The sequence below is a fragment of the Antedon mediterranea genome, chromosome 1 (genome assembly GCF_964355755.1).
Source record: "Antedon mediterranea chromosome 1, ecAntMedi1.1, whole genome shotgun sequence".
NCBI lineage: Eukaryota > Metazoa > Echinodermata > Crinoidea > Comatulida > Antedonidae > Antedon > Antedon mediterranea.
Window position 1 is genome coordinate 8,743,515 of NC_092670.1, and position 25,742 is coordinate 8,769,256.

General features: G+C 33.2%; 5 protein-coding genes across 5 annotated transcripts; 2 read left to right on the plus strand and 3 right to left on the minus strand.

Moving 5' to 3' along the window:
- Window positions 1–404: 404 nt before the first annotated feature.
- On the minus strand, window positions 405–4,070 carry LOC140046240 (uncharacterized). Its single transcript, XM_072090813.1, has 2 exons — window positions 4,008–4,070; window positions 405–3,444 (listed from the first exon to the last, which is right to left on the minus strand). Exon 2 carries the CDS (start codon window positions 3,380–3,382, stop codon window positions 1,376–1,378), a length of 2,007 nt encoding a protein of 668 aa, XP_071946914.1. The 5' UTR covers window positions 3,383–3,444; window positions 4,008–4,070; the 3' UTR covers window positions 405–1,375.
- Window positions 4,071–10,217: 6,147 nt separating this feature from the next.
- Window positions 10,218–15,600, minus strand: LOC140040987 (carbohydrate sulfotransferase 11-like). The gene is made up of 4 exons (XM_072087314.1): window positions 15,357–15,600; window positions 15,004–15,041; window positions 14,655–14,768; window positions 10,218–11,239 (listed from the first exon to the last, which is right to left on the minus strand). The coding sequence occupies exons 1-4, from the start codon at window positions 15,598–15,600 to the stop codon at window positions 10,367–10,369; spliced, it is 1,269 nt and encodes a 422-aa protein (XP_071943415.1). The 3' UTR covers window positions 10,218–10,366.
- A 1,474-nt stretch (window positions 15,601–17,074) lies between these two features.
- On the minus strand, window positions 17,075–17,959 carry LOC140040992 (carbohydrate sulfotransferase 9-like). The gene has a single exon (XM_072087323.1). The coding sequence runs from the start codon at window positions 17,957–17,959 to the stop codon at window positions 17,075–17,077; it is 885 nt and encodes a 294-aa protein (XP_071943424.1).
- Window positions 17,960–22,629: 4,670 nt separating this feature from the next.
- Window positions 22,630–23,196, plus strand: LOC140041000 (uncharacterized). The gene has a single exon (XM_072087336.1). The coding sequence runs from the start codon at window positions 22,630–22,632 to the stop codon at window positions 23,194–23,196; it is 567 nt and encodes a 188-aa protein (XP_071943437.1).
- Window positions 23,197–23,888: 692 nt separating this feature from the next.
- LOC140041002 (uncharacterized) lies at window positions 23,889–25,718 on the plus strand. The gene has a single exon (XM_072087352.1). It carries the CDS (start codon window positions 23,889–23,891, stop codon window positions 25,716–25,718), a length of 1,830 nt encoding a protein of 609 aa, XP_071943453.1.
- Window positions 25,719–25,742: the final 24 nt, after the last annotated feature.

The following is a 25,742-nucleotide window of genomic DNA, read 5'->3' on the forward strand; positions in this document are numbered from 1 at the left end:
AAACAGCAAACTTTTGATTGACCAATTTATTTAATGTTTTTATTTCGAGAAAGGTATAATGTTATACAATATCAAAAAAAAGTGTTTCAGATTATGGTTATTGTCACATTGAAAAATCAGATGTTATAGGCCTATATTATATCTCCCTACTATGTGATTGAAAAGAAACACAGACTGTTGCTATGTATTCTAACATTCAGTAATTCTAATCAATAGGATCGTTTGTACTATCTCGAAGATGACTACTAACATATACGATATAACAAACTATTGTGGGATACATATGTGTTACCTGTTTAGGTTAGATAAAGAAAACAGAACAGTTTTTAAAAACTAAATAATTTGTTACTTACGTCAGATTTTGTAATTTAAAAACAAATTATAAAACAGCACATATTGAGAAGCACGTGATAACTATCTCTAATTGTTGATTGGCCGATTTTTAAATCAATATAAAGCAATACAATAATACAAAGGATACAATATACTGTATAAAATAATGTAGAATAACGAATAAACAGTCGGTGATGACGTGTATCCCTTCAGTAAATATGGTGAATGCAGTATACAATACAAGGATATAATATGTCTAGACGAATGCCAAATACAATAGATAGTTATTAGGCCTTCTTATTGTATCCCACAACAAATAGTCAATTGTTCAGTAGACTTGGTAATAAGGGATATTTATCTGTCAATACTTGTAATATTTTTTGCATTAGCATAAATGACTCCCTACACTGGCTACATATTGTACTATAGGCCTACGATACTTGTAGTGATGAAGTTAAATTAAACTGAAACATTATTTAACATTTTTGTCTTTTCTTTGCTTTATTGCATCCCATCCTCCACTCTCCATACTGTATCTTAATTCAGTATTATTATTATTATTATACCATTATATATTCACTAAAAGTTATACATAATAATAGAATAGTTACAACTTGACGAATAATAAAAATGTTTTATTATTATTATTATTCAAAATAACACAATTCAGTAATAGGTATGTACATGTACATGTATATAATGTACGTAACGGCTAATTAAGATTAGCCTAAGTGTTGTTTTTTTATTATTTGTATAATGTAAAGAGGGACTACATCGACAGGCCCATCGGGCCTTTTGTAGTCTCTCGACTATATATATTATATGCAAACCATTGTTAATGTTATACCATTTTTGGTCAATAAATGTTTAAATTGAATTGAATACATTAGTTTGGGCATTTCCAATTTCTTATGGCTAGGGCATCAACCAATAATTCAGTGATACATAACGGTATTTAACAGTAGTTAACATCTCAGGATTCTCCACATGTCCAAAAGATCTTATTATCACACGACAGACCACCACACCATCGAGTCTTTCACTATATAGTACCATTATATATCATTTTCATAACCATAACTAGACCTAATAAACTTTCAATAATTTGTATCAAAATATGTGCATTAGTATGAATCTCTTTCAATTCTTTCAAGCAGCCATCTAAAATTCTAGTGGCACGGTGAATATTGCCATACTTAAGTGTTACTCTTGCCATTATATAATAAACAACTATGTCCAAAGAAAACCTAACGTCCCCGTGACCTTCGATGGCATATCGAAATACGTCATCAATCTTCCAAGACCTATGAATCAAATCTTTATTTTCATCTCTAGAAATTTCCACATATGGAATGAACGGTTGTTCGTCTTCCGGTAATGCAGTTTGAAAATCTGCTATAGCTCTTAGCAGGGCTTTGTCATTACCCATTAAGTAATGGAATTTTACAGAAAGAGCATGCTTTCCTAAACAGTTGTCGTGGTTTCCGTCAGGGTAGACTATTTCACCTCCTAAATTGTAGTAATATAACGCTTTCCTTTCATACGTTGTCAGATCTTCGATTGAGCATCTGTTTCGTAAGCACACCATTACGGACAGGATTAAGTCTCCTAAAAATTGGTACAGTCGGGTTTCAAACGCTTTATCATATCCCTTCATTACAATGGATTTGATATTCCTAATGATTGGTAATAACATGGATTCTGCATTTCTGATGATTTCTGAAATGTTAAAATTGCTCGTTATCAGAGGAAAGATCTTGGTAGAGATTGGCCAAATATCCTTTGACATCCAATTGAGAAATAGCAATTTTAAGGTTACTGGTTTCAATTTATTTTTTAGCTTTTTAATGAAGTCTTCAAGGCAGCTTGTTGTCATTGTGTGCTTTAAAAGATCATCCTCAAATCTTGAATAGTCATCACTTGTATTTACATCTGCAACATTTAATTTATCACATATATCATTCTTGATGATGGTTCTGAAAGGTACTTCACCATCCACTATACTTGAAATCACCAACACCCAAAGATTGTCTTTAGTTTCTTTCAATTTCCCACTTACGTCATCACAGCATTCGACTGATAGATGACCTATCAAGTTTTGTTGTGGAATAAAATAATGTGGCAAATATCTCTTCTGATAGCAACTAATCAGCCAATCTAGCCCTCTTCTGATTAAATCCATGGTGTTGTCCGATGAAATGGTTTCACACATCCATAGGCAAGCAGTCTTGATGAAATACGAACAGAATGGTTTTGGTGTTTGAGGCTCATACAGTTTGTGCTTTTTCTTGATAGCTTTCAAAGCAAACATGCAGCCAAAAAATTGTTCAGGTAATTCTTGAATGATCTTTGTCTCCGCAACAGAAAATGACAATCGCCATTCACTGTCTTTTGTGTCACTATCATGACGTCCAACTGCAACTACAAGACAGTCTAGACTTGAGATGTTATTTAATAACTCCTGCGTCGGCCAGTTACTCGGTCTCAATCTTGTAAAGTACTCGTCAGTAATATATGGCCATGATACACACGCGAAGCAATATACTGTATCTCCCAGATCTGTTAATTTTGACATCTGTGTTAGTGATGGGCCGTGTATATCATACTCAGATGAAGCATAATTCTCCCTAGCTTGCTTAAAAATAACGTCCATAAAACTGCTACTCTTATAATAACCATCTTTATCAATAAGATTTTCTCCAAGGCTGCTCTTTCCATCAAAACTTTTAAGTTTTAGATAGGCTGGTTCATCTTTATATAGTTCAGCTACAACAAAAGCATCTTTTTCCGGAGGCTGTTGCCAACAGACTGTCGTGAAAGATAGCACAAACATCATATCCACATCACTCCGAATATATGTAGGCATTCCTTCAGAATAACTTCCAGAGAAATATACTCGTTCGAAGTGTTCGTCTTTTTCAGTGTTAGTTAATGCCTCTTCAACTATCCTAAGATAAGATATTTGAGAAAATCGTCCAGTTGATTTACATGCAATTATCCCATTTGCGACCTCATCCATCTTCAGTTTTGGGTTCATATCTTCTCTCATAATAATTATCAATGTTGGTATAAATCTTCCACAACTTAATGCTGACGTGTTAACATACAGTACTTGAAAAAAGAAAACAACAATTAACCGCCTTTTATAAATTATACAATCATTGATAATCGACCTTGAACAACACTTATATAAAACTTGAATCTTAGTATAAAGTTTGGAACAATTCAGTCTATTAACTGATATATCAACCGAAACATAACCTCTAAATTAGGACAGAATTGTGACCTATTACTTAACATTACTAATTACAAGCCCTACGTAGTCCGTAGGCCTACATAAAACGTATCAACAACGAAACTAAGCAATGTTAATAACATCATCTGTTGAGCCATACATGTAGATATTAATGAATAGGCCTACAATACGGTATTATTGAACAAATAGTCACACTCAACATTGCCAATGGTATAATGGTAATGGGGAATAAGTTACGATTTTCCATGGTACTTATTTCTCCATGGTATAACGTAGACTGAACTTTCCGGTTAAGAAGTTTCAATCAATAAAGCTTGTATTGGGCCTATTTTTCAATATTAATTATAGCTAAACAACAAACAATTTCTATTAGATATACTGTATGCAACATAGAAAGATACTATATAGGTATACTCACACAAAATACAGAAAATCACCTAAATGCCTATAACAACATAGCACCATTACCACTGTGTTGTATGCCTGAATGAGTCGGAACAATTAAATAGGCAGCCAGCCAGACAACGAATAACAAATTATTGTATCTGAGTAAATAAATTAAGTAAATAACGGTATGCCTACCTGGAACGCAATACGATTCGGAATCTACAACACATAACAACGTTAACCTTTTATCAAATATAAGATAGGCCTACGGTTGTACATTTTCATTATATTTAGGCTTGTATTAGGCCTATAGATTTTAAACGTGCCATATTTCCTGGAAAGGTTACACAGGATAATATTACAGTCCATTGCTGTATGGTTGGGGCGCTAATCGATTATCATTAGCCGCTTACAGTCAGTTAAATCTGATATGGGGAAAGTCGTTTCTACAAAATGCCGTCACACTACGCAAACCTGGTTACAACTTGTTACTTTTTGCATATGTGAAAAGGGTTAGATATTACGCATAGTACCATATAATTTCAATGTTACTTTGTCATATCATGTATTACATTTTATTTTGTTACCATGACATTGAAAGTAAATAAATGTTTAAATGCAAAAAAAATTATTTTGTTAGAAAATAATCTCTACAATTTTAATTTGGAAATGTTATTGTACAAAAAAAGAAACTTATAAAAAACTTAGAAAACTTGTTAAAACCTGCATGATAAAACACCAGGCAAAATGCCAATAGATATATGATGTCGGTCATAATCTTCTGACGACAATTAATTACAAAACAACGACGTCAATCAGCTAAATTCCTTTGTTTACCCAGTACATCTTCTGGCTTGTTACAATAGCATGCATACCTGACTCTAAATACTCGTAACGAACGACGTGTGCAAATCTTCATCTCTATGCCTGTTTATACATTATGTCATAGCATAACGAAGTGTAACTAGCGACAACTCAGATACGAATGAACCAAACATATTGGAAATGATTAAATTCACACACACTACTTGATAACTTTAAAAGTGTTGGTATTTTGTAAATTGCACACAAAACTAGTCAAATGCAAAGCTGTATTTCCTCGTGTACTTCCATGCAATGTTGGTTTTTAAATTATATTTCCTAATTATGCTACGGTAATGTAAGTAGCATTTTTCTCAAATATCTAGAATTATTAAAACAAGTGCAAATCTGCAATAAATATATCTTACCGTAATAATTGTGCCTGAAAAAGGAAAAAAACAATTTGAGTGAGGTACAATTTCCCATGACCTACGACCTACAGCCATAGAGCCTTTGTTTATACCTTACTAAATAGTACCATTACATATCATTTGCATAACCTGAACTAGTCCTAACAAACTTTCAATAATTTGTATTAATATGCATACATCATAAGCATTCTCTATTTTTAAGGCATCTGCGATAGTAGACGCAAAATATATGTGGCCATTTTTTAGTGCCACTCTGGCCATTATATACCATACAATCAAGTCTAATGGATATCTAGCTCTATGACTTTTGATGACATATTGAAATATTTCATCAATTTTCCATGACATATAACTCAAGTTTCTGCAGTCAGTGATACATATTTCTATACAGGTAGACAACTCGGGTGTGTGTACGTCGAATATAGTATGCATGAAGTCTGTCAAACCCCTATCTAAATCTTTGTCATTACCCATTAAGTAATGGAACTTAACTAACAGAGCACGTTTTCTTAAGCATCGGTCGCGATATCCGTTAGGTTGGACCATTTCATCACCTATGTTGTAGTAATACAATGCTTTATTTTGATACGCATTCAGATCTTCGATTGAACATTTGTTTCGTAAGCACACAATTGCAGACAGGATTAGTTCTCCTAGAAATTGATACAATGCTGTTTTAAACGCTTCGTCATATCCCTTCATTACAATGGACTTAATATCCCTGATAATTGGTAATACGATAGATTCCATATTTTGAATTAGTTCTGAAATGTGAATTTTGGTTTCCATCAAGGAAATGATTTGCCTAGAAATTTGTATAACATCAAAAGCAAACCATTTCATGGGGGCATTTGATCTTAACTTACACTTTAAATAATCAATAAAGTTGTTAATACAATGTGTAGCCTTTGGATGTTTGGAAAGATCTGCCTCAAACTCTGAATAGTTATCACTTTTAGTTACATCTGCAATTTGCAATTTGTCACATATCTCATGTTTGACGGCCATTCCTACTTCATCAATACCAATACTGGACATCACCATCACCCAAAGTTGTCTTAAAGTCGATGTCAATGTTCTACTAACATCGTCACAAAGTTCTCTAGACAAATGACCAATCAGGTTTTGCTGTGGAATAAAATAATGTGGCAAATATCTCTTCTGATAGCAACTAATCAGCCAATCTAGCACTTGTCTGATTAAATCCATGGTGTTGTCAGATGAAATGGTTTCACACATCCATAGGCAAGCAGTCTTGATGAAATATGAACAGAATGGCTTTGGTTCTTGAGACTCAAACAGTTTGTGTCTTTTCTTGATAGCTTTCAAAGCAAACATACATCCAGCAAATGATTCCGGCATTTTTTGAATAAGCTTTCTCTCGGCAACAGAAAATGACAATCGCCATTCCAGGTCTTTTGCGTCACTATCATGACGTCCAACGGGAACTACGTGACAATCAAGGCATCGGATGTCTCTTAATAATTGCTGAGATGGCCAGTTACTCGGTCTCTGTCTTTTAAAATAGTTGTCAGTGTTAGGTGGCCATGACTGGCATGAAAAGCAATGGACAGTATCAGTCATTGTTTGAGCCTCTGACATTAGAAGTGATTGTCTCTGTGATAATGATGGACCGTTTATTGTAGGGGCAGAAAAATTTAAATTCAGATTTTTACTATATTGATCTGAAAATAGATGTAAACGTTTCATAGCAGATTCCTTAAAACTGCTACTCTCAATGTATTCATTTCTAACAATAAATTCCCAAATGCTTTTTTCACCAAATATGTTAAAGCCATGTCGGCTTTTTCCCTCAAGGCTTTTAAGTTTCAGATATGCTGGTTCATCTTTATGTAGCTCACCGATTACACACCTGTCTTTTTCACTTTGTTCCTGCCAACATACTGTTCTTGAAGAAATCACGCCCATAATGTCCACATCACCCCAAACGTTATGAGGCATTCCTTCAGAAGAGCTTCCTGTGTAATAACTGTATTCAATATTTTCCTTTTTATATGTACTGTTATATACTTTTTCCAAAATCATTGAATGAGATATTTTTGCCAATCTGTCGACTGTTTTACATTTAATTATCTCATTTGCAACCTCATCCATCTTTAGGCTTACGTTCATATGTTCAGCCATCATATTATTATATGAAATAAATAAATCTTCACTGTGACATGTACCTGGAAAAACAATCAATATAGACCCTATTTATTTCATAGATAGAAATGGTTGTATTTATGTCTTATGCAATGTTTCACACAGCCACATATACGTAATACACTCCATAATTTTCAATCAGTATTTCTAATCGACTGTAACTGCAGATTATACGATGTTGATACAATTAAACGATGATTATGGTATAATATTAAAGGGATACAATCTTGTTTAATATACTTACAAAAAATGAAAAATGTAACTTACGTTAATTCAAATAATTCTAAAAACAAAATCTACAACCATACGTATTGAAAGCAAACCAAGTAATGACGAAAACATATGCTTACAAATTTTCTAATCTATAAATCAATAAAATAAAGTGCAGGATAGGAAAATAATAGTGATGTTTTACTAAAGCAACCAACATCTGTTAAATTATATCTATACATTAATTTACAGCTCCATAATAATAATATTTTATTGGCTTCAGTTGCATGCTGTTACAGAAATTACCAAATACTATAATATTTTGTAGATTTAAAATGCACAATTATTCAAGAATTTCATGATATATTGTTTAACTGGCATCATCAGAATAAAAAATAATGTTGTGGTTACGAGTGTATGCTAAATTGTATTTAGTGTTAATAAACCTTCCACACCCATGGAGATGTGATTGAACCCCAAGAGAGCATCTATGGAACGAACCACAGCGGGAACGAGCCACTGTGGGGACGAACCATATAAAACGGAAGCAAAACAGAAACCCTGACAAAATAGTGATGGCGTAAACAAGTAAAACAGTATTAAACCATTGGAAGAAATAACACCATATAAAGTAAATCCTATGAGTGCCACCTTTATTTAAAACCATAAGTTGATGAATAAATGTAGAGCATCTATTTTTCCAACTTGAACCATATTTTAACAACGTATTAGGGATGTACATATGATTCCAGAACAATCGCGAGATTTACGATATCGCCGCGCGCGCTCGCCGTACAGCCGTGGCCGTAAATTGCTGTGACGTAACAAGTGCATGTCAAAATCTATCTCATGAGTTTTCACTGTTGTTAACATACAAGAGATAACGCAAAATACCACCGAGTGAATGATCAATCAATCGGCGGTTCCACAGAGCACGCGCATCTAACGGCAAACAAATGTTATCGTCCAATTATAGTTAGTCACGTGTGTTTATCAGCGGAAAAGGTATAATCGTTTTGCTTATCCCTAGCGTGCTTCAAAAAGCCACTTCTAATCTAAACACAAAAATAAAAGACAATTTACCTGAAAACTATATTCTGCTGACGCGGTCGACGACAATTTCGAAAATAACAGTTAATTTTCCTACACTATATAATAAACACAGATGAGTCTTTATATTATAACATTAATGAAGAAGTCTGAATGCGGAACAAAAGTTGTTTTCTTGCAAAGATTTACACAATTGCTTATATTTTTAAAATAAATTAGATATTGGTTTGTATTACCATATCGTAATACAACTTGGCGTACGCACTTGCCACTGGTCATAAAGACCTCTCAGTTGACATTGTACATAAATAAACACTTGCACTGATGAAGAGCTAGTGTTGTCCGAAAGCTCTGCTGATTTTTCTGGCTGTTTTTCTTTACCGTTTTGATTACTTTTTGCTTATTTTGCTCCATTGAGATCCAGCCACTGATAAAAAACAGCATTGTCATTTTGTATCTCCATTGAGATCCAGCCACTGATACAAACAGCATTGTCATTTTGTATCTCCATTGAGATCCAGCCACTGATACAAACAGCATTGTCATTTGGATCCAGCCACTGATACAAACAGCATTGTCATTTTGTATCTCCATTGAGATCCAGCCACTGATACAAACAGCATTGTCATTTTGTATCAACATTGAGATCCAGCCACTGATACAAACAGCATTGTCATTTTTTATCTCCATTGAGATCCAGCCACTGATACAAACAGCATTGTCATTTTGTATCTCCATTGTTGAGATCCAGCCACTGATACAAACAGCATGGTCATTTTGTATCTCCATTGAGATCCAGCCACTGATATAAACAGCATTGTCATTTTGTATCTCCATTGAGATCCAGCCACTGATATAAACAGCATTGTCATTTTGTATCTCCATTGAGATCCAGCCACTGATACAAACAGCATTGTCATTTTGTATCTCCATTGAGATCCAGCCACTGATATAAACAGCATTGTCATTTGCCTTTGGATATATTATACAACATATATAGATAGTTAGATATTTTATTTTACACAGTAGTTGTGATGCCACGAAGGAAAAAAATACAGTACGGGTTTATGATTTTTAAGGACCTCAATCAGCGGTTAGATCAAACGTATCATGTCTTTTGCCGGCGTCGCACACGATCCGTTAATTCGCAGCTATCTATAGAGGACAGCGGCAAGATACATTGTGTTCAAAGAGCGTGTTTTGTTTAATTGATAGAGTGCTTAGTTAGGCTATCGCATTGAATAATCGTCTGGTCTGATTCAAGTCCTTCTTTTCCAGTTGTTTACGCTAAATCATGGGCTACTGACCAATATACGTATGTATGTTTTTTTTTTAAATACAGGAGTAAGAAGACATTCTATAGTATTACAATGACGTATAACACAAAAATAAACCAAAGAGAAATGTACGTATAAAAATAAGGAATGCTATATTTTTTTTAATATAATAGGCCTTTATATAAAAGAATAAATTTCAAAATGTATGAATGCATTTTGTTATAAATACTATTAGATTATTACTATTACTAAGCCTAAATATTAAATAAGATAAAGACTAAAATGAAGAAATTAAAGTATGTGAAATCTCTACAAGATTGTTGTTGTCATTAGTGCATTGAGGTTAAATATAAACCTTCAAAATGAATAAATCGATTTAGAGCAGACTTGGCTAAATTCAGTTGAAACATCACATCAAGTCAATAAACTATCTTAACTGAATGATTTACAAAAGTTCATTCTATAGGAAGTTCTTTTTTATACCCAAACAACAGAAAATCGTATAGATATGTTTGATATAATGATTCTAATTCTGAATCAGAAATTTCGGAATAACTTCGTACAAGTCTGTCATGACTCGAGCTATTTGTAACATGCGTTTTTGGTGGTTTGGGAAACTGTAAGTCAGATCCTACAAGCTTCAGGATATAATTTGCATAATTGTCTAAATCCTCCATGCGACCGATGACGTCATAGTCGATATCACATGGATGACATCTAGTAGACATTTCACCCCAGTGAATGTTGGCGATGGGTTTTTTTGAAATCAACATTTGAACAAATTCACGAAATGTCAAATCATTTTTGCTAATAACAAGTCCCAGTTTCTTCCTAATTTGTTTTGTAAATATATCATGTACATCTTGTCGATAATCACTAGCATTCTTTGCAACCAGCTTATCACTATAAGCAGATAATAGCCGAATATACGGATTTCTTACAAACATAACTTTCGTATAGTCTCTCATAATTTCTTTTTGCTTTTTGAGAGGAAAGCGTACAAGACGAGGTACGTGGATTTTCCAAGCAGCAGACACACTTGGAGCACTCATTTTCTGAATCTCTGAATAGTTTTTATACCCAGATAGAACTAAGAACAATCTACTCCAACTATTTGTGGCTACTTTAGGTGTTTGACAAAGAGCAAATTTAAGTTTTTCATTAAATACTGTATGATGAGGATATTTCTTCATTGTTGGAATCTTCTTTCGATACTTTTTGCACATATCTTTTACGTATCTAGTAAAGTTTTCATTTTTTTCAGCGTATTTCTTCATAAATTCGTCGGAGGTCATCTGGGATTTTACCACATCCGTAGCGTTTAACACCTGTAAGAAGATAAACCAGGAATACAGACTTTTACAACAATGATATTTATATCATTTGTATATACAGTAATATATAAATTATATAGAGAGAAACCCTCGGTGATACTTTATGCTGGAAAATGTATAAACGGTGAAGATGGAAGTAGATGGAAATTTAATGGGAAACCTAGATATGGTCCTTTATTTGATACCATGAAAGTTGCTAGATCTCGTTTTAAATTTGCTCTTCGGAACTGCAGACAGAATGAAGAGCAGCTTCAAGCTGATAAGATTGCGAACTCTTATATTGATAACGATTTATATTTAACAGTTTTTGGAATAACGTAAAGCGTATGAACAACTCATCTTCTGGTTCATCTAACATTATTAATGATGTTAGAGGGGATAATAATATATGTAAAGCATGGGCTGATCATTAGGAGAAACTTTTCAATTGTGTTAACAATGATACTCATAGAATGTATGTTGAAAGACATCTTAGTGAAATTAATGTATCTGCGTTTGATGATAAAATTTGTACTGATAGTAATATATTGGATAGTATAAATAAGCTCACTAGTGGTAAATCCCTTGGATTTGACGGGCTTAGTACAGATCATTTGAAGTATGCTTCAAAACATGTTATTACTTTACTTAGTTTATGTTTTAATGCTATGTGTATTCACGGCCATGTCACTGATGAAATGGTACAAGTTGTACTGGTGCCTATAATTAAAAGTAAATCTGGTGAAATTACGAGTATGGACAATTACAGGCCTATAGCTCTTGCTTCTGTTGTATCTAAAATATTTGGAAACATTGTTAATCAACTATTGTGGAGATACCCTTAAGTCAGGTGATCACCAGTTTGCTTTCAAAAGTCAACACTCAACGGATACTTGTATCTTAGTTTTTAAGCAGATAGTGGATTACTATAATAGGAATGGGAGCCCCGTATTTACTTGTTTTCTCAACGCGAGTAAATCGTTTGACCGAGTTAATCACTGGTCACTGTACAGGCAATAAATTATGAGAGATCAAACATTATTGCTATTAGACTTCTAAAATCTTGGTATGAGAATCAACGATTTTTTTGTTAGATGGGGTAACTCTATGTCTCTATGTTTTAAAGTTACCAATGGTGTTATGTCTCCTCTGTTATATAATGTTTAAATTGACAATTTAAACATTATGCTTAGTGATTGTAATTTTGGTTGTGAATAACACAAAGTTCAACAACAAGTTATGCAGACGACATGGTGTTACTTGCGCCCTCTTTAGATGCCCTCCAAAAGATCGTTAACATATGTGAGGATTTTGCTAATGACTTTGATGTATTATATAATTTTAAAACATCTATTTGCATGTGCTTTTGCCCTAGAACAAGAAAACTGAATGGTAGTTATGTACCGTAACTGTTCTATGTGGTAAAGAACTAAATTACGTTCAATCCACTACCTACCTTGGTTGTGTTATCAGTAATGATACTAGGGACGAACTGGATAATAAAAGGCAATATCGATCATTATGTATTAGAGATAACTCTCTTTGTAGAAAATTTAGTAAATGCTCAACGGATGTTAAGATTACTTTGTTTAAGTCATACTGTATTTGTATGTATTGTGCGGCCTTATGGTGTGTTTTTAATGTAAAAACTATGAAGTCATTACAGGTCTGTTATAATAACGCGGGTGTCACGAAAGCTCAGACCACGAAAGCTCAGACCCCCTAAGACCTAAGATCACGAAAGCTAAGACCCAACACCTAAGATTACAAATATTTATCTTTCGCACCTGCCTTGTATTTTAACTCCTAACATTTATTCTGAATACCACACCTTAGAATTGGCACTTTCATGAAAAAGAATCACATAAAAAGTAACAAATACATTTTTAAATTGATGATTTTACAGACGTTTTTCTCGCACACAAAATGACTAGCCTACAGTACAGTAGGCCTACCCCATGGGCCATGTTCAATGTTTTTGTTTCTATGGAACGTCAAAAGAGCAAAAATGATATAGAGGGCTGAAAACTCTGTGGAGTCCATCTACAGTGTGGATGGAACAATGTAAAATTAAAATTGTAATTATAATAGTATAATCATGCAAGTACGAAGAAATAAATACTGGCAAATAAATTTTAATTTAAAAATCATGATAAGTTTTTTTGTTTCGTTTTCTTTCTGTTTTTATGCTTGTACTATTATTGTTGCTCTTTTGGCGCTCCATAGAAACAAAAACATTGAGCATGGGGAGCTCGGAGCTCGAGGAGTTACATTGTCATTACAGTATACAAAGAAACACATCTGTAAAATCATCAATTTAAAGGATTTATTTATTTATTATTATGTGTTTCTCCTTCTGAAAGTAGGCCCTACTTATAAGTCCCAATTTTAAAGTGTGGTGTTGAGGATAAAGTTAGTCAACAAATTTGGAGTCAAAATACAAGAAAGGCAGGTGCGTAAGAAAAACATCCTCTGAAGCAACACAATGGAGTAAATATATACCAACAAACAACCCGTCAAGTTTGTTTGTTGTAAAGAAAAAATATACATTTATTCAACGGGCGAAAATAATGTGAGTTTATCTATGTTTTGCGGTAGTATTAAATTATATTTATGGTAATAAATGAAACCTACTGTGTTTAAAATTATGTATGGATAAACAAGTATTGTTTTTAAGCTGTAGTATATCTTAGAATTTGTAATCTTAGGTCTTGGGTCTTAGCTTTCGTGATCTTAGGTCTTAGGGGGTCTGAGCTTTTGTGGTCTGAGCTTTCGTGACACCCATAATAACGCATTTGAAATTGAATTGTAGGCCACCAGGGCTTTTAATTTACTTTATAGGCCTATTTATTGAATAACAACAGGCTTTCATCTCCAACGTAGAAACCCAGCAGACAATGGTGTATTTATATCTCCACACTCGACTGCTTTATAAGTTATACATCATTTAGTGGGTGAGTGCCCGAGCGGTTAAGACAGTGGAACCGTAATCACGTAGCCATAACATCGGCAGGGATTCGAGGCTCACTCACTCCATGGTTCTGGTGGTAGAACGAGTCTTCTCGGATAAGAACTATAAACCGTAGGTCCAGTGTACACAACTTGCTCGTATGCACTTTAAAGAACCTAGTACATCTTTCGAGACGAGTAGGGGGTTACCCCGGTGTATTAGTACATCACAGCCACTGATCACCAACTGGGCCCTCTGGGAGATCAGTCTTTGACTGAAGAGGTCACCCAGTATAAAGATAAAACAAACAATCAATCTGTGAGGAGAACTAACTAATTAGCATATATGGTTATTTATCGCAAATCTAAATTTCACTAGGTTCATTCTATTGTTTGACAGAAGATTACCATAATAGAGTATATTACATTTACTAACAGGGAAGTTCACTCTTCCCTGTTTACTATAAACAAAGATAATCACCGAATGTGTTTGTTTTGCCATAACATGTAGTGCAACATCATTTCCATGTTCTGATTTTTCAATATACTGTTTACTTTTTGATATTTCACTTACAGCTTTAGAAGGAAATGGTATCTATAGATAAATAAAAAGACATTTAAGTTATCAAAAATTAGTTTGTACTTTATAACAAGTAAAATAATTTGGGGGAAAGAAACACTCACAGTATATTTAAATATTGGAGTTTTCGGATTACTAAGTAATAACGAATCAGAAGTCGAATATTACTTTGCTAAGTCAATTTGTAAGTCGTCCTGTTTCGTTGTAATTAGAAATGTAAGGGTCAATAACGTATTTATGTTGACCTTACCTTTACTGCCGAATTGTAGCTGGTATTTCCTATAGGGCCTAAACAACAATAAACAATTGTTAATTTATTCTGACAAATATAATGTTCAATTCAAACAACTCAAATCCTGTAAACATATAGAGATATGTCTACGTTTAAGATTCTCAAACAATCTAGGAGAACTTCCTGAGCAGACACTATTCCATTTCTCTAAAAACTGGGTTTACAAAATACCAAATATTGTCAACAACGGCTATTATATATCGCTTTGTTGTACATTAAAAAATGATTACCAACCTGTAATAAAAATCCAATGTACGATAGAATAGCTTATAAAAACAAAGAGAGTGAGTCCAGAAAATAGTCGTACCGACATCGTAGCCATGAGAACAGAACTAAATTTCTGAACCCAAGAATTAACTTCCGCTGTTGCCACTCCGAATCAGTTGAGGTAATACTTGCTTGGCGATGGTATGGTTTACCATGGAGCTCTAAGACTCTAAACAGGGATGAATGAACCTTAGAGTGTTTGATATGCATCAGAGAATCTGAACACAATGCATGCGGCACGCATGAATTAGCACAATGACTGAAATCATTATGCTCGACTGAAATCATTATGCTCCACTGATCCATGGCCTTTGAGCCCGGTTCTGAAGAACTTGTAATTAACATTAGCTTTACAAGAGCCCCATAGAATAGCAATAATCAATATTAGATTATCATTTAAGTATAATGTAAATTTAAATCCGGTGAGTTTTTATTTCATAGAAGATCCAAAAAACATTAGCGCTGTTTCGGTGTTATTAACAATTACCTTGTTACTATAAGCCTTAACTAAACTTTTAGCAACTAGAATAGAAAAACAGTATTATATAAAGAATCCTGCTTGGGGCAAGTCAACACAAATTTAGTCCTATGCACCATCTTATTTAATAATATTTCTTAGCAGTTCAAGTCACAACAAAAACATTTTGTAGAAAATGGATGGAAATTTGTTAGATTTTTTTCGAAAACAATAAATAAAGTAATTCGTTGAAAATTATGCTTTAGTATTTTGTAGTTCTTTTTGTTCTTTTTTATACCCAAACAACAGAAAATCGTATAGATATTTTGATATAATGCTTCTAATTCTGAATAAAAAATGTCGGAATAACTTTGTACAAGTCTGTCATGACTCGGGCTATTTGTGGAATGTGTTTTTTGGTGGTTTTGGGAACTGTAAGCTAGAATACCCTCAATTTCTGAAACCAAGAATGATGTTCGTCGACATATTATATTCTTGCGACACCGTTGTTTGCAGTTTATGTACAAATTTGATAATTGGTAATTGACCAGGTCATTTTAAAACCTTGCCGTTTTTATAGGCCTATGCATCGGAAAATCTTAACACACAGTAACAATAATATAGCACAATAGGCTACAGTCCAAACAACTAAAGGTATCCTTGGCATTTTTTATGCCACACAAATTTAGCACAATGAATAAAAAAACCTCCGCTTCACAATCTTTGATCCCAATTTTACCATGGCCGACTTAAGATACAAGCGATTGATTTATTGTAGGCCTAGGTAATGAAAGTACAAGTAATAAATGCTTTGTATTAGGAAGCCTGATGGAGCCATGGTCATAATTCCCTTCAACTCATAATTAATTGGTTTTTTACGAATCAATTGCAAATATTTTACAAGAATATCATTTGATCTGCTTCTTTTCCCGTGGAAACGTTTACTTAATATGACGATTGGTTACGGTCTTCTTGCTTCTAATAGTGGATAGTCCCTGTTGAGTGCAAATTTCATGCAATAGACTTTCCATCGTTCCATTGTTTATATTATTATTTCCTGTTTAAAATAATAATCTCTCTCGTTTCTGTGTATCACACTCATTGCATGCTGGCAATAACATCTAGATTTTAAATATGAAAATTTGATGATTTCATTAATTTCTACTGAGTTTATCCAGGTTTCAGACAAAATATCAACGATATAATTTCTTTTTATTCCAGGTGCAAATTAAATTTAAACACTTTCAAACACTTTAAGTGAATGATTGATAGGCATTAGGCCTAATAATTTTTTTATACAAAAGTTCATTCTATAGGAAGTTCTTTTTTATACCCAAACAACAGAAAATCGTATAGATATGTTTGATATAATGATTCTAATTCTGAATCAGAAATTTCGGAATAATTTCGTACAAGTCTGTCATGACTCGAGCTATTTGTAAAATGCGTTTTTGGTGGTTTTGGAAACTGTAAGTCAGATCCTATAAGCTTTAGAATATAATTTGCATAATTGTCTATATCCTCCATGCGACCGATGATGTCATAGTCGATATCACATGGATGACATCTGGTAGACATTTTACCCCAGTGAATGTTGAGGATGGGCTTTTTGGAAATTAACATTTTAACAAATTCACCAAATTTCAAATCATTCTTGCTTTTACCAAGTCCGAGATTTGTTCTAATACCTTTGGTAGTTATATCGTGTACATCATGTCGATAATCACTAGCATTCTTTGCAACTAGCTTATCACTATAAGCAGATAATAGCCGAGTATACGGATTTCTTACAAACATAACTTTCGTATAGTCTCTCATAATTTCTTTTTGCTTTTTGAGAGGAAAGCGTACAAGACGAGGTACGTGGATTTTCCAAGCAGCAGACACACTTGGAGCACTCATTTTCTGAATCTCTGAATAGTTTTTATACCCAGATAGAACTAAGAACAATCTACTCCAACTATTTGTGGCTACTTTAGGTGTTTGACAAAGAGCAAATTTATGTTTTTCATTAAATACTGTATGATGAGGATATTTCTTCATTTTTGGAATCTTCTTTCGATACTTTTTGCACATATCTTTTACGTATCTAGTAAAGTTTTTATTTTTTTCAGCGTATTTCTTCATAAATTCGTCGGAGGTCATCTGGGATTTGACCACATCAGTAGCGTGTAACACCTGTAAGAACATAACATAAAGAATACAGCTGATATCTGTATTATCATTAATAAGGAAATAATTAGAATTATATGAAGAGAGAGTGAATACCTGGCGACTTTAAAGACATTTTAGAAAATTAGCGTATAATCGTTTGTATAATGGCCGACTTGGAGAACAATTATACTTTACCGGTATGCTATAGAAATAAGAAGAGGTGGAGGAAGGAATGGGGCAACCTTAAAATATTGTTGTATTCCTGGTTGACAAGAAGAAAAGTCAAACGTTCAAAGTCTGATTTTATTGATTTTTATTTTCATGTTTTTGGTGGACAGTACCTGTACATCTTTAAAGGGTATCTGTTTGTAAACAGAATATTATCAAAATTTGGCCAATGCTTTGATTATTGGAATTGTTAAGTTAGTGGTTATGGAATTGGTACGTGGTTGATGGAATTGTTACGTTAGTGGTTATGGAATTGTTACGTTAGTGGTTATGGAATTGTTACGTTAGTGGTTATGGAATTGTTACGTTAGTGGTTATGGAATTATTACTTTACCTATAGGAATTCAATTATTTTATCTAAATTGCTATGTTTAATTATTATTAAATTAACAATTGTTACCTTGCAAATGCGGTTCGCCTCAAATTATACATGCGTTGACATTCTTCAACTGGTATTTGTACCTGGCGAGCGACACACAGTGGGCCAGAATCAATTCAAAGTGTGCCAAAAGTCCAAAATGGTAAATGTGGCATTCCGAACTTTTTAATATTGGATTAGGAAGAAGACATCTTAAATTATATAAATCCACTAATAATTTTATTTTTTGTAAATTTTAATAGTGTCTTGTAACCATGGAAACTTGAAGAAACCATGACATTTCACTTAAAATGAGCAAAAACAACAGTTTTGATAAATTCGCTGTTATTTTTTCTAGAAAAAAGCAATCGATTTGATACTGCATGAAATTATTGTCTGTTATTAATACTATTAGGCAGTAAAATAACATTTTCGATTATTGCTTTATTTTAGGGTTAAAAGTCACAAAATATATCCCAAAAATACCAAAAAACATATTTTTAAAGTAAAACCACTAAAATAGTTTGGATTCGCGTCGATTCGCGCGCTAATTTTGACATTAATATTTCGAGCAAAGCTTGAGCTTTACGTTAATACCAAATTTGGCTGCGAAAATTTGCGACATTGCATATAGGAAGCTATTTAAATGTCCCGTTTTAAAATAAATGTATAATGCATTTTCATTGACACATTGATGTACCGCAATCGCACGAACTTGACGAAGAGAAAACCATTCCACGACGCGTCTGTATTGGAAAAGAAAATGCTACCAGTGTGAGAATAAGCATTCATAAATGTAGGTACAGGTAACATGGCCTCCATATCAAAATACAACCTTTAAAGCTGTCCATTCGGCTGGTTTAATTACCAACATTGAACTAGCCTGCAATGTATGTTTACGTGAATTGCGTTTACATTACAATGTAAGGAATGACCAGAACATACCAAAAGAACTTTTGGAGTATACTACTAAAACTATCAAACCATTTTCTTTATTATTTACGAAGAAGATGGTACAAGTATGGCCGTCACAAGGTTCATTTCATCAACTATTATTAGTCAGAGAACCAGAAGAACTTCTCTATGCTGCTTCACAAGGCGTCTATAAGCAAAATTCACATTTAAAATATATGTGCTGAAGCTAAAATAAGAAAGTTAATATCCGAAAAAAAAACAGAACCGATCAAGTTTACTAGTGAAAAAGCTTTGTCACTTTTAGCTATAAGTTGAAACTGATATGACAAAACAGTCATACCAAACAGGTTTGTGGAACGTGAGGGAAACTAAGCATATGCTACGTAAATAATATAACGGTTAAAGAAGATTCGGCAAGAGTACCCCTTCAAAGCTTGCTGGACCAAACTGCACTTCGAATTGTTCAGTTAAAAAAAAAAAAAATTAAAGAAGTAGTTGAACATAAAGATACTTCCTCGTGATTTTGCCGAAATTTACACCTGCAATTCAATATATTATTTGATATTAATTAACTATGAACTGGCTGCAGATGAAAACAGAAAAGACAACATCTGAATACACTACAATTTACAATTCACCATAGTTGACCAAAAGGTCGTGAATGCTTTGACTGAAACCAAGTATTCAATGCGATGTTATATATGTGACGCTACTCCAAAACAGTTTAATGATAAACTCCCATCGTCAAGTGAAGAAGCCTACAGCTATGGCTCTCGCCACTACACAAATGGAGTGGGTGCTTCGAAATGCTAATTCATATTGGTACAGAATGCCAGTAAAAAAAGTGGCGTATTTCGTCTGATAGTGAAAAAGCCATCGTTGCCGATATGAAGAAAAGAAATACACGATCGGTTTAAAGAAGTTATAGGAATGAAAGTAGATGAACTTAAACAAGGTTCAGGAAAACAATGGCAACATAGCTTGCAGAGCTAGCTCTCCAGGAAAAGGAGACTTTCGCTGAAATTTGCGGGTTGGATGTAAATCTAGTACGTGTTTAGACCCTTTTTAGGGACTACTGCCGAAAAACAGCAGAGTTATATATACAACTCTATCCATGGTATAAAATGCCAGTGAGTGTACATGTTCTCCTAGTTTATGGTTCATCAATTATTTCGAATTCTGTATTACTGATAGGTATGATGAGCCTATCGACGAAAACATACAATGAAAACAAACGACAACATAAGTGATGTATTTCAGTCATTTAAACCCTTATTTGTAACATGCAATAAAAACCTATTTTCAATATCAATATTATTCACACAATCAGAAAACAGTATTTGTAATGACATAATACTGTACATTAAAAAGATGGTTCACTGAACTCTGTGGATCTTTAAATAATTTAAGTACGTTTTAATCATGGATGAAATTTAATCACACATGATATTGCAATGAGAATTAAAGTCATCTAATCAAAAATTATTATTTTATGACGTCTAATATATTAAGAAAATGTTCCAGTTGGATTTATTGGGTGTAATAGAAACCCTTACACTTTCAATAATGAATGTAGGCCTAATATCAATCGACATAAGAATTACAAGCACTTAGCCTCAACCAATCAGAAAACACCATTTGTATTACGTCATACCTATTTAAAAATACTTCCATTAAATTCTACGGGTCTGAAAACCCCTTAGATCCTTTCAAAATTAAGGTAATTAGTATTTATTTATGCGTATAGACTTTTGGCACACTTTGAACCAATTCTGGCCCACTGTGCGACGGCTTCCCATGCGTTTTTTTCCCCCTTTTTCCGTTTTTGTACGACGGAACATTTTTGTCATACAGACATCTGTATGTCTGGATGCAATCCATGAGCACAACCTCTGTTGATGAAGGCATCTTTCTTGAAAATGAAGTAGTATCATCCCATCCCACCCTGTTTCGTTTACTTTACTACGTAATAATTGCTTTATCCAATCAAAAAACTGAACAAATTACTTTGTTAATGCCGCTTCTTTAGGAAACAGTTTATAATCTTCAAAAACACTTTGGGAATGTAACTTTTTGTTTGCAATCTTCTAATTTACTTTTGTTTTGCCGTCATTTTTAAGTGCGGTAAAACTTCAAAAAGATGTACCTCTCTATATTGACCCGGCATGCTTATTGTTATTTTAATTAAAGTACCACGGAGGTCTACATGCTAATGCATACACTATGTCAATAAAATAAAGAAAGTATGCCTGCAAGCAATAATGTTAATGTAATATAAAACTATAATAGGTATACTCGTTATTTCTTTTAATATTGATTTATTTTTGTAAAGGAAGATTGTAAGCAAAAATAAGATTACCTGTATTTTTCCTCCATGTTAAGACGGTCATCTTAAATTCGTATGCGCTAAATTTTATTTCACATTATTATTAGTATTTGTCTTATTTAAAAGTATCTTTATACGTAGTGTTTAATTGTTTTACTTTTTTATTGTTATTAGCAATACATGTACACACACCCTTTAATCTTTATTAAAACATCAAAACATATTTGATAAAATTAACAAACATAAAAAATACTAAATTACAATAATATTAGAAAAACTGACATAAAGCAAAAAGTGCCGGTATAAAAAAAAAAATCCTTTCTCCTAATAATAAAAGTTAACGAACTTAATTACCGGAAGTAAAATATGTCAATAAAATAAAGTATGAATAGAAAGAACTTGAATATAATAAAAGTACTTCTCTAATATAGGGCTAATTTTTATTTATTTATTTTTTTGGTAAAGAGATGTTGTAAAAAGCTGCTTTTATTAAAGAAAGTCGTATTTTCGTATGTATTAAAAATAGGCCTATCCTTTTCCATTGTATATCTTGCGTTTACGACTCTTATGCTTACGTAAAGTTGACTCCAAGTCAACTTTACGAAAGTTGAAATTTTTTTCTTACGTCGGTCAGATTTATGACGTATTTGAAACAACATCTCTGATTGGTGTTTCTTTTTAGAGCGGGTTTTATCATTTTTCGCGCGAAATGTTGAATGATGTTATTGTACCTGTAGCAGTCTACTCAGCATCAGTGTCAGTGCAACTCAGCATCAGTGTCAGTGCAGCACACCAATATATTATTTTTAGTAGATAGGCTAGGCCCTAGTATTAGTAATAATACTTAATTAATACTGTACTAATAGGAATTAATTAATTATGAATAGAATTGACTCAATGGAGGCAAAACAATTAGATATGGAGAAATCCATTACTTTTACCTCCGATTCAATCAACGATCTTGAAAAGAAAGTAACAACGTATGATAGCGAAATGAAAGATATTTCAACAACACTTGAAACAGAAAAGAAAAAAATTTTGAATCTTGAACGGTATTCAAGGAGTTTTAACCTGAGATTTGGTGGGATAACTGAGGAACCAAACGAAGATGCAACAAAAAAGATTAAGGAATTACTAAATAAAACACTCAACCTAAACGACATCGTCATTGAAACGGCTCATCGCACAGGAAAACCATCAACAATAAGTGGTAAGCCAAGACATATCATTGTTAAATTTATATATCGACCACAGAGATTTGAAGTACTCAGAAGAGCTAAGTCGATAATGAAAAATTCCGAGATGTTTGTACTAGAAGATATGCCAGTAGCAGATATTATCAAAAAGCGAGGCCTGCGAGAAGTTATGAAGAAAGCGTATGAAGAAGGTAAAAAGACTGTCTTCAGAAATGGCAACCTTTACATTAACGGTAAAATGTATACATAACTTCTTTATTTTCGTTCGTTTGTTTTTAATTGAATTCAATTTGTGACTATATCCTGCCTGCATTAAACCATATGCAGAAAATGGGTACCACTTATTGTATCCACTAGGAGAATTCAAACTGTAAGGAATTGAAACATCAACACGATCGCGATTATGTGTTTACATAACCTAAACATTAACAGGTGAAAGAATTGGCACACTGACTTAAATACCATGTTACGTAATCTGTTGCTGTGTTGCGTGTCACATACTTTGCCTATTGTTTTTGAATCAAGTAGTGAAAAACTCAATTGCTTAACACAACACACGACTCCCTATTGCTTTCATTCACACACTATTAAGTATTATGATTTGGATTAAGAATGGGATAAAATTGGAACGATGTGGGTGGGTGGGGAGGGGTTGGGGGATGGAGGGGTTGGGGGATGGTGGGTCTTTGGGGGATGGTGGAGTTGAGGGTGGGTGAAAATAGGATTAGTGCTGTAATTAAGATTTATCACTGTGTTTACACATTTCGCACTCAATTGTTTTACTTAGCGAAATATATGTATACTAATAATATGACGGAGCAACCACATTGTTCGGTTGACCTGATTATAGATAAATTAGTTATCTTAATTATACTGTTTTTTGTTGTTGTTTTTTTTAAATCTTTTCTCTGACTATTCTTTTTTAAACTTAAAAATTGCATTATGATATTTAACTTAAATGACATTAACCCTAATGATGATATCAATATTGAAGAAACTAAATATTACCAGATAAACGATTTTAATCTAAGTTTTAAGAACTCGATACATGCCAATCACTTCTCCATTCTAAGCCTGAACTGCCGTAGCATGGTCAACAAATTCGATGATATTTTGAATCTGATTAATTCAATAAATCACTCCTTTTCAATTATTGCCCTAGAAGAAACATGGATTTCTCCAAATTCTACAACATCACTGTACGAAATACCAAAATATACATTTATTCATAAAGATAGGATAGGACGAAGAGGAGGAGGAGTTGCTCTCTATCTATCAGAAACCCTTAGTTACGAGATGCGAAATGACCTCGCTTCAATACTGACCGAAGGAGAATCTATATTTATTGATGTTAAAATAGAAAATAAAACAATATCTTACGGAGTAATATATAGGCCCCCTGATACAAATGTACAAACTTTCAACAATCAGTTGTCAATAGTCATGCAGATGATTAACAAAGAAAATAAGCTAGCATACATTACTGGTGATATGAACTTAGACATTAGCCAACACATGAGAGACAAAAACATCGAATCCCACCTTGACAATATCCAGTCCCAGTCCTTCACTTTTCTTATTAATAAGCCCACAAGAATAACAGAAAACTCTGCTTCCATAATAGATAATATTCTCTACAATTCCCATCTAACAAATAACATAAACAATGGTATCATATATTCGGATATATCCGACCACCTTCCAATATTCTGCATAAACACATCCGAAACTCACCATTATCATAACAACGTATACTGTTATAAGCGCGAAAACAAACAGTACAACATTGATCATTTTAAGCATGAACTTGCAAATCAACAATGGCAGGATGTCCTAGAATCAAATGACGCAAACAAAGCATATCAACATTTTTCCACAACTCTGCAATCATTAGTTAATATATGCTTTCCAATAAAAAAGATAAAACTTAAAGCTAATAAACTTCAATCTCCTTGGATAACGGAATCAATTGCTAAGTCAATTGTTACTAGAAACAAATTATATAGCAAATACAAACGTAGACCGACAAACATAAATAAATCTAAATATACAAACTATAGAAACGTACTTACCAATATTATTAGAAAACGAAAAAAGGAATACTATTTTAATAAATTTGAAAAAAATAAAAATAATATGAAAGAAACGTGGAATGCCATTAATCAACTTTTAGGTAGGAAGAAAAAATCCAAACTGCCATCAAACCTAAAACATGTGACAGAGACATACACTAACCCAGAAACAAAATCCGATGCATTCAATTCTTACTTTATTAATATTGGGAAACAATTAGCTGACAAAATTAACCATGATAACAACCCTGCCATTGATCCAACGTCATATTTGACTGGTAACTACCTTAATTCTATGTATTTCAGACCCACAACAGAATACGAAATAATGACATACATTAATAAATTAGAAACAGATAAAACACCAGGTCACGATGATATCAGTGCTTACTATATCAAGTACAATTCCGTCTACCTTACAAAACCTATTTTACACTTAATAAACGTTTCACTCGCCACTGGCCGATTCCCTGATGAACTAAAATGTGCCAAAACTATACCTGTTTTTATAAGTGGCGATAGGCAAAACCTTAATAATTATCGACCCATATCAATCTTACCATGTCTTTCTAAAATATATGAAAGAGTTGTCTACGACCAAACCATTTCATACCTTAATAAATACAACATAATAAATCAATCTCAATATGGATTCCGACAAAAACATTCAACTGCACATGCTCTACTACACACACTATAAAAAATAACATCAGCAATTGATAAC

Coding starts and splice junctions, on each gene's coding strand:
- LOC140046240 (XM_072090813.1), bottom strand. CDS start 3,382: ATGAGAGAAGATATGAACCCAAAACTGAAGATGGATGAGGTCGCAAAT.
- LOC140040987 (XM_072087314.1), bottom strand. CDS start 15,600: ATGATTTCAGTCGAGCATAATGATTTCAGTCATTGTGCTAATTCATGC. Junction 15,042..15,356: donor TCTGTTCTCATGGCTACGAT/GTCGGTACGACT, acceptor ATTGTTGTTTAG/GCCCTATAGGAAATACCAGC. Junction 14,769..15,003: donor GCTACAATTCGGCAGTAAAG/GTAAGGTCAACA, acceptor ATTTATCTATAG/ATACCATTTCCTTCTAAAGC.
- LOC140040992 (XM_072087323.1), bottom strand. CDS start 17,959: ATGTTCTTACAGGTGTTACACGCTACTGATGTGGTCAAATCCCAGATG.
- LOC140041000 (XM_072087336.1), top strand. CDS start 22,630: ATGAATAGAATTGACTCAATGGAGGCAAAACAATTAGATATGGAGAAA.
- LOC140041002 (XM_072087352.1), top strand. CDS start 23,889: ATGATATTTAACTTAAATGACATTAACCCTAATGATGATATCAATATT.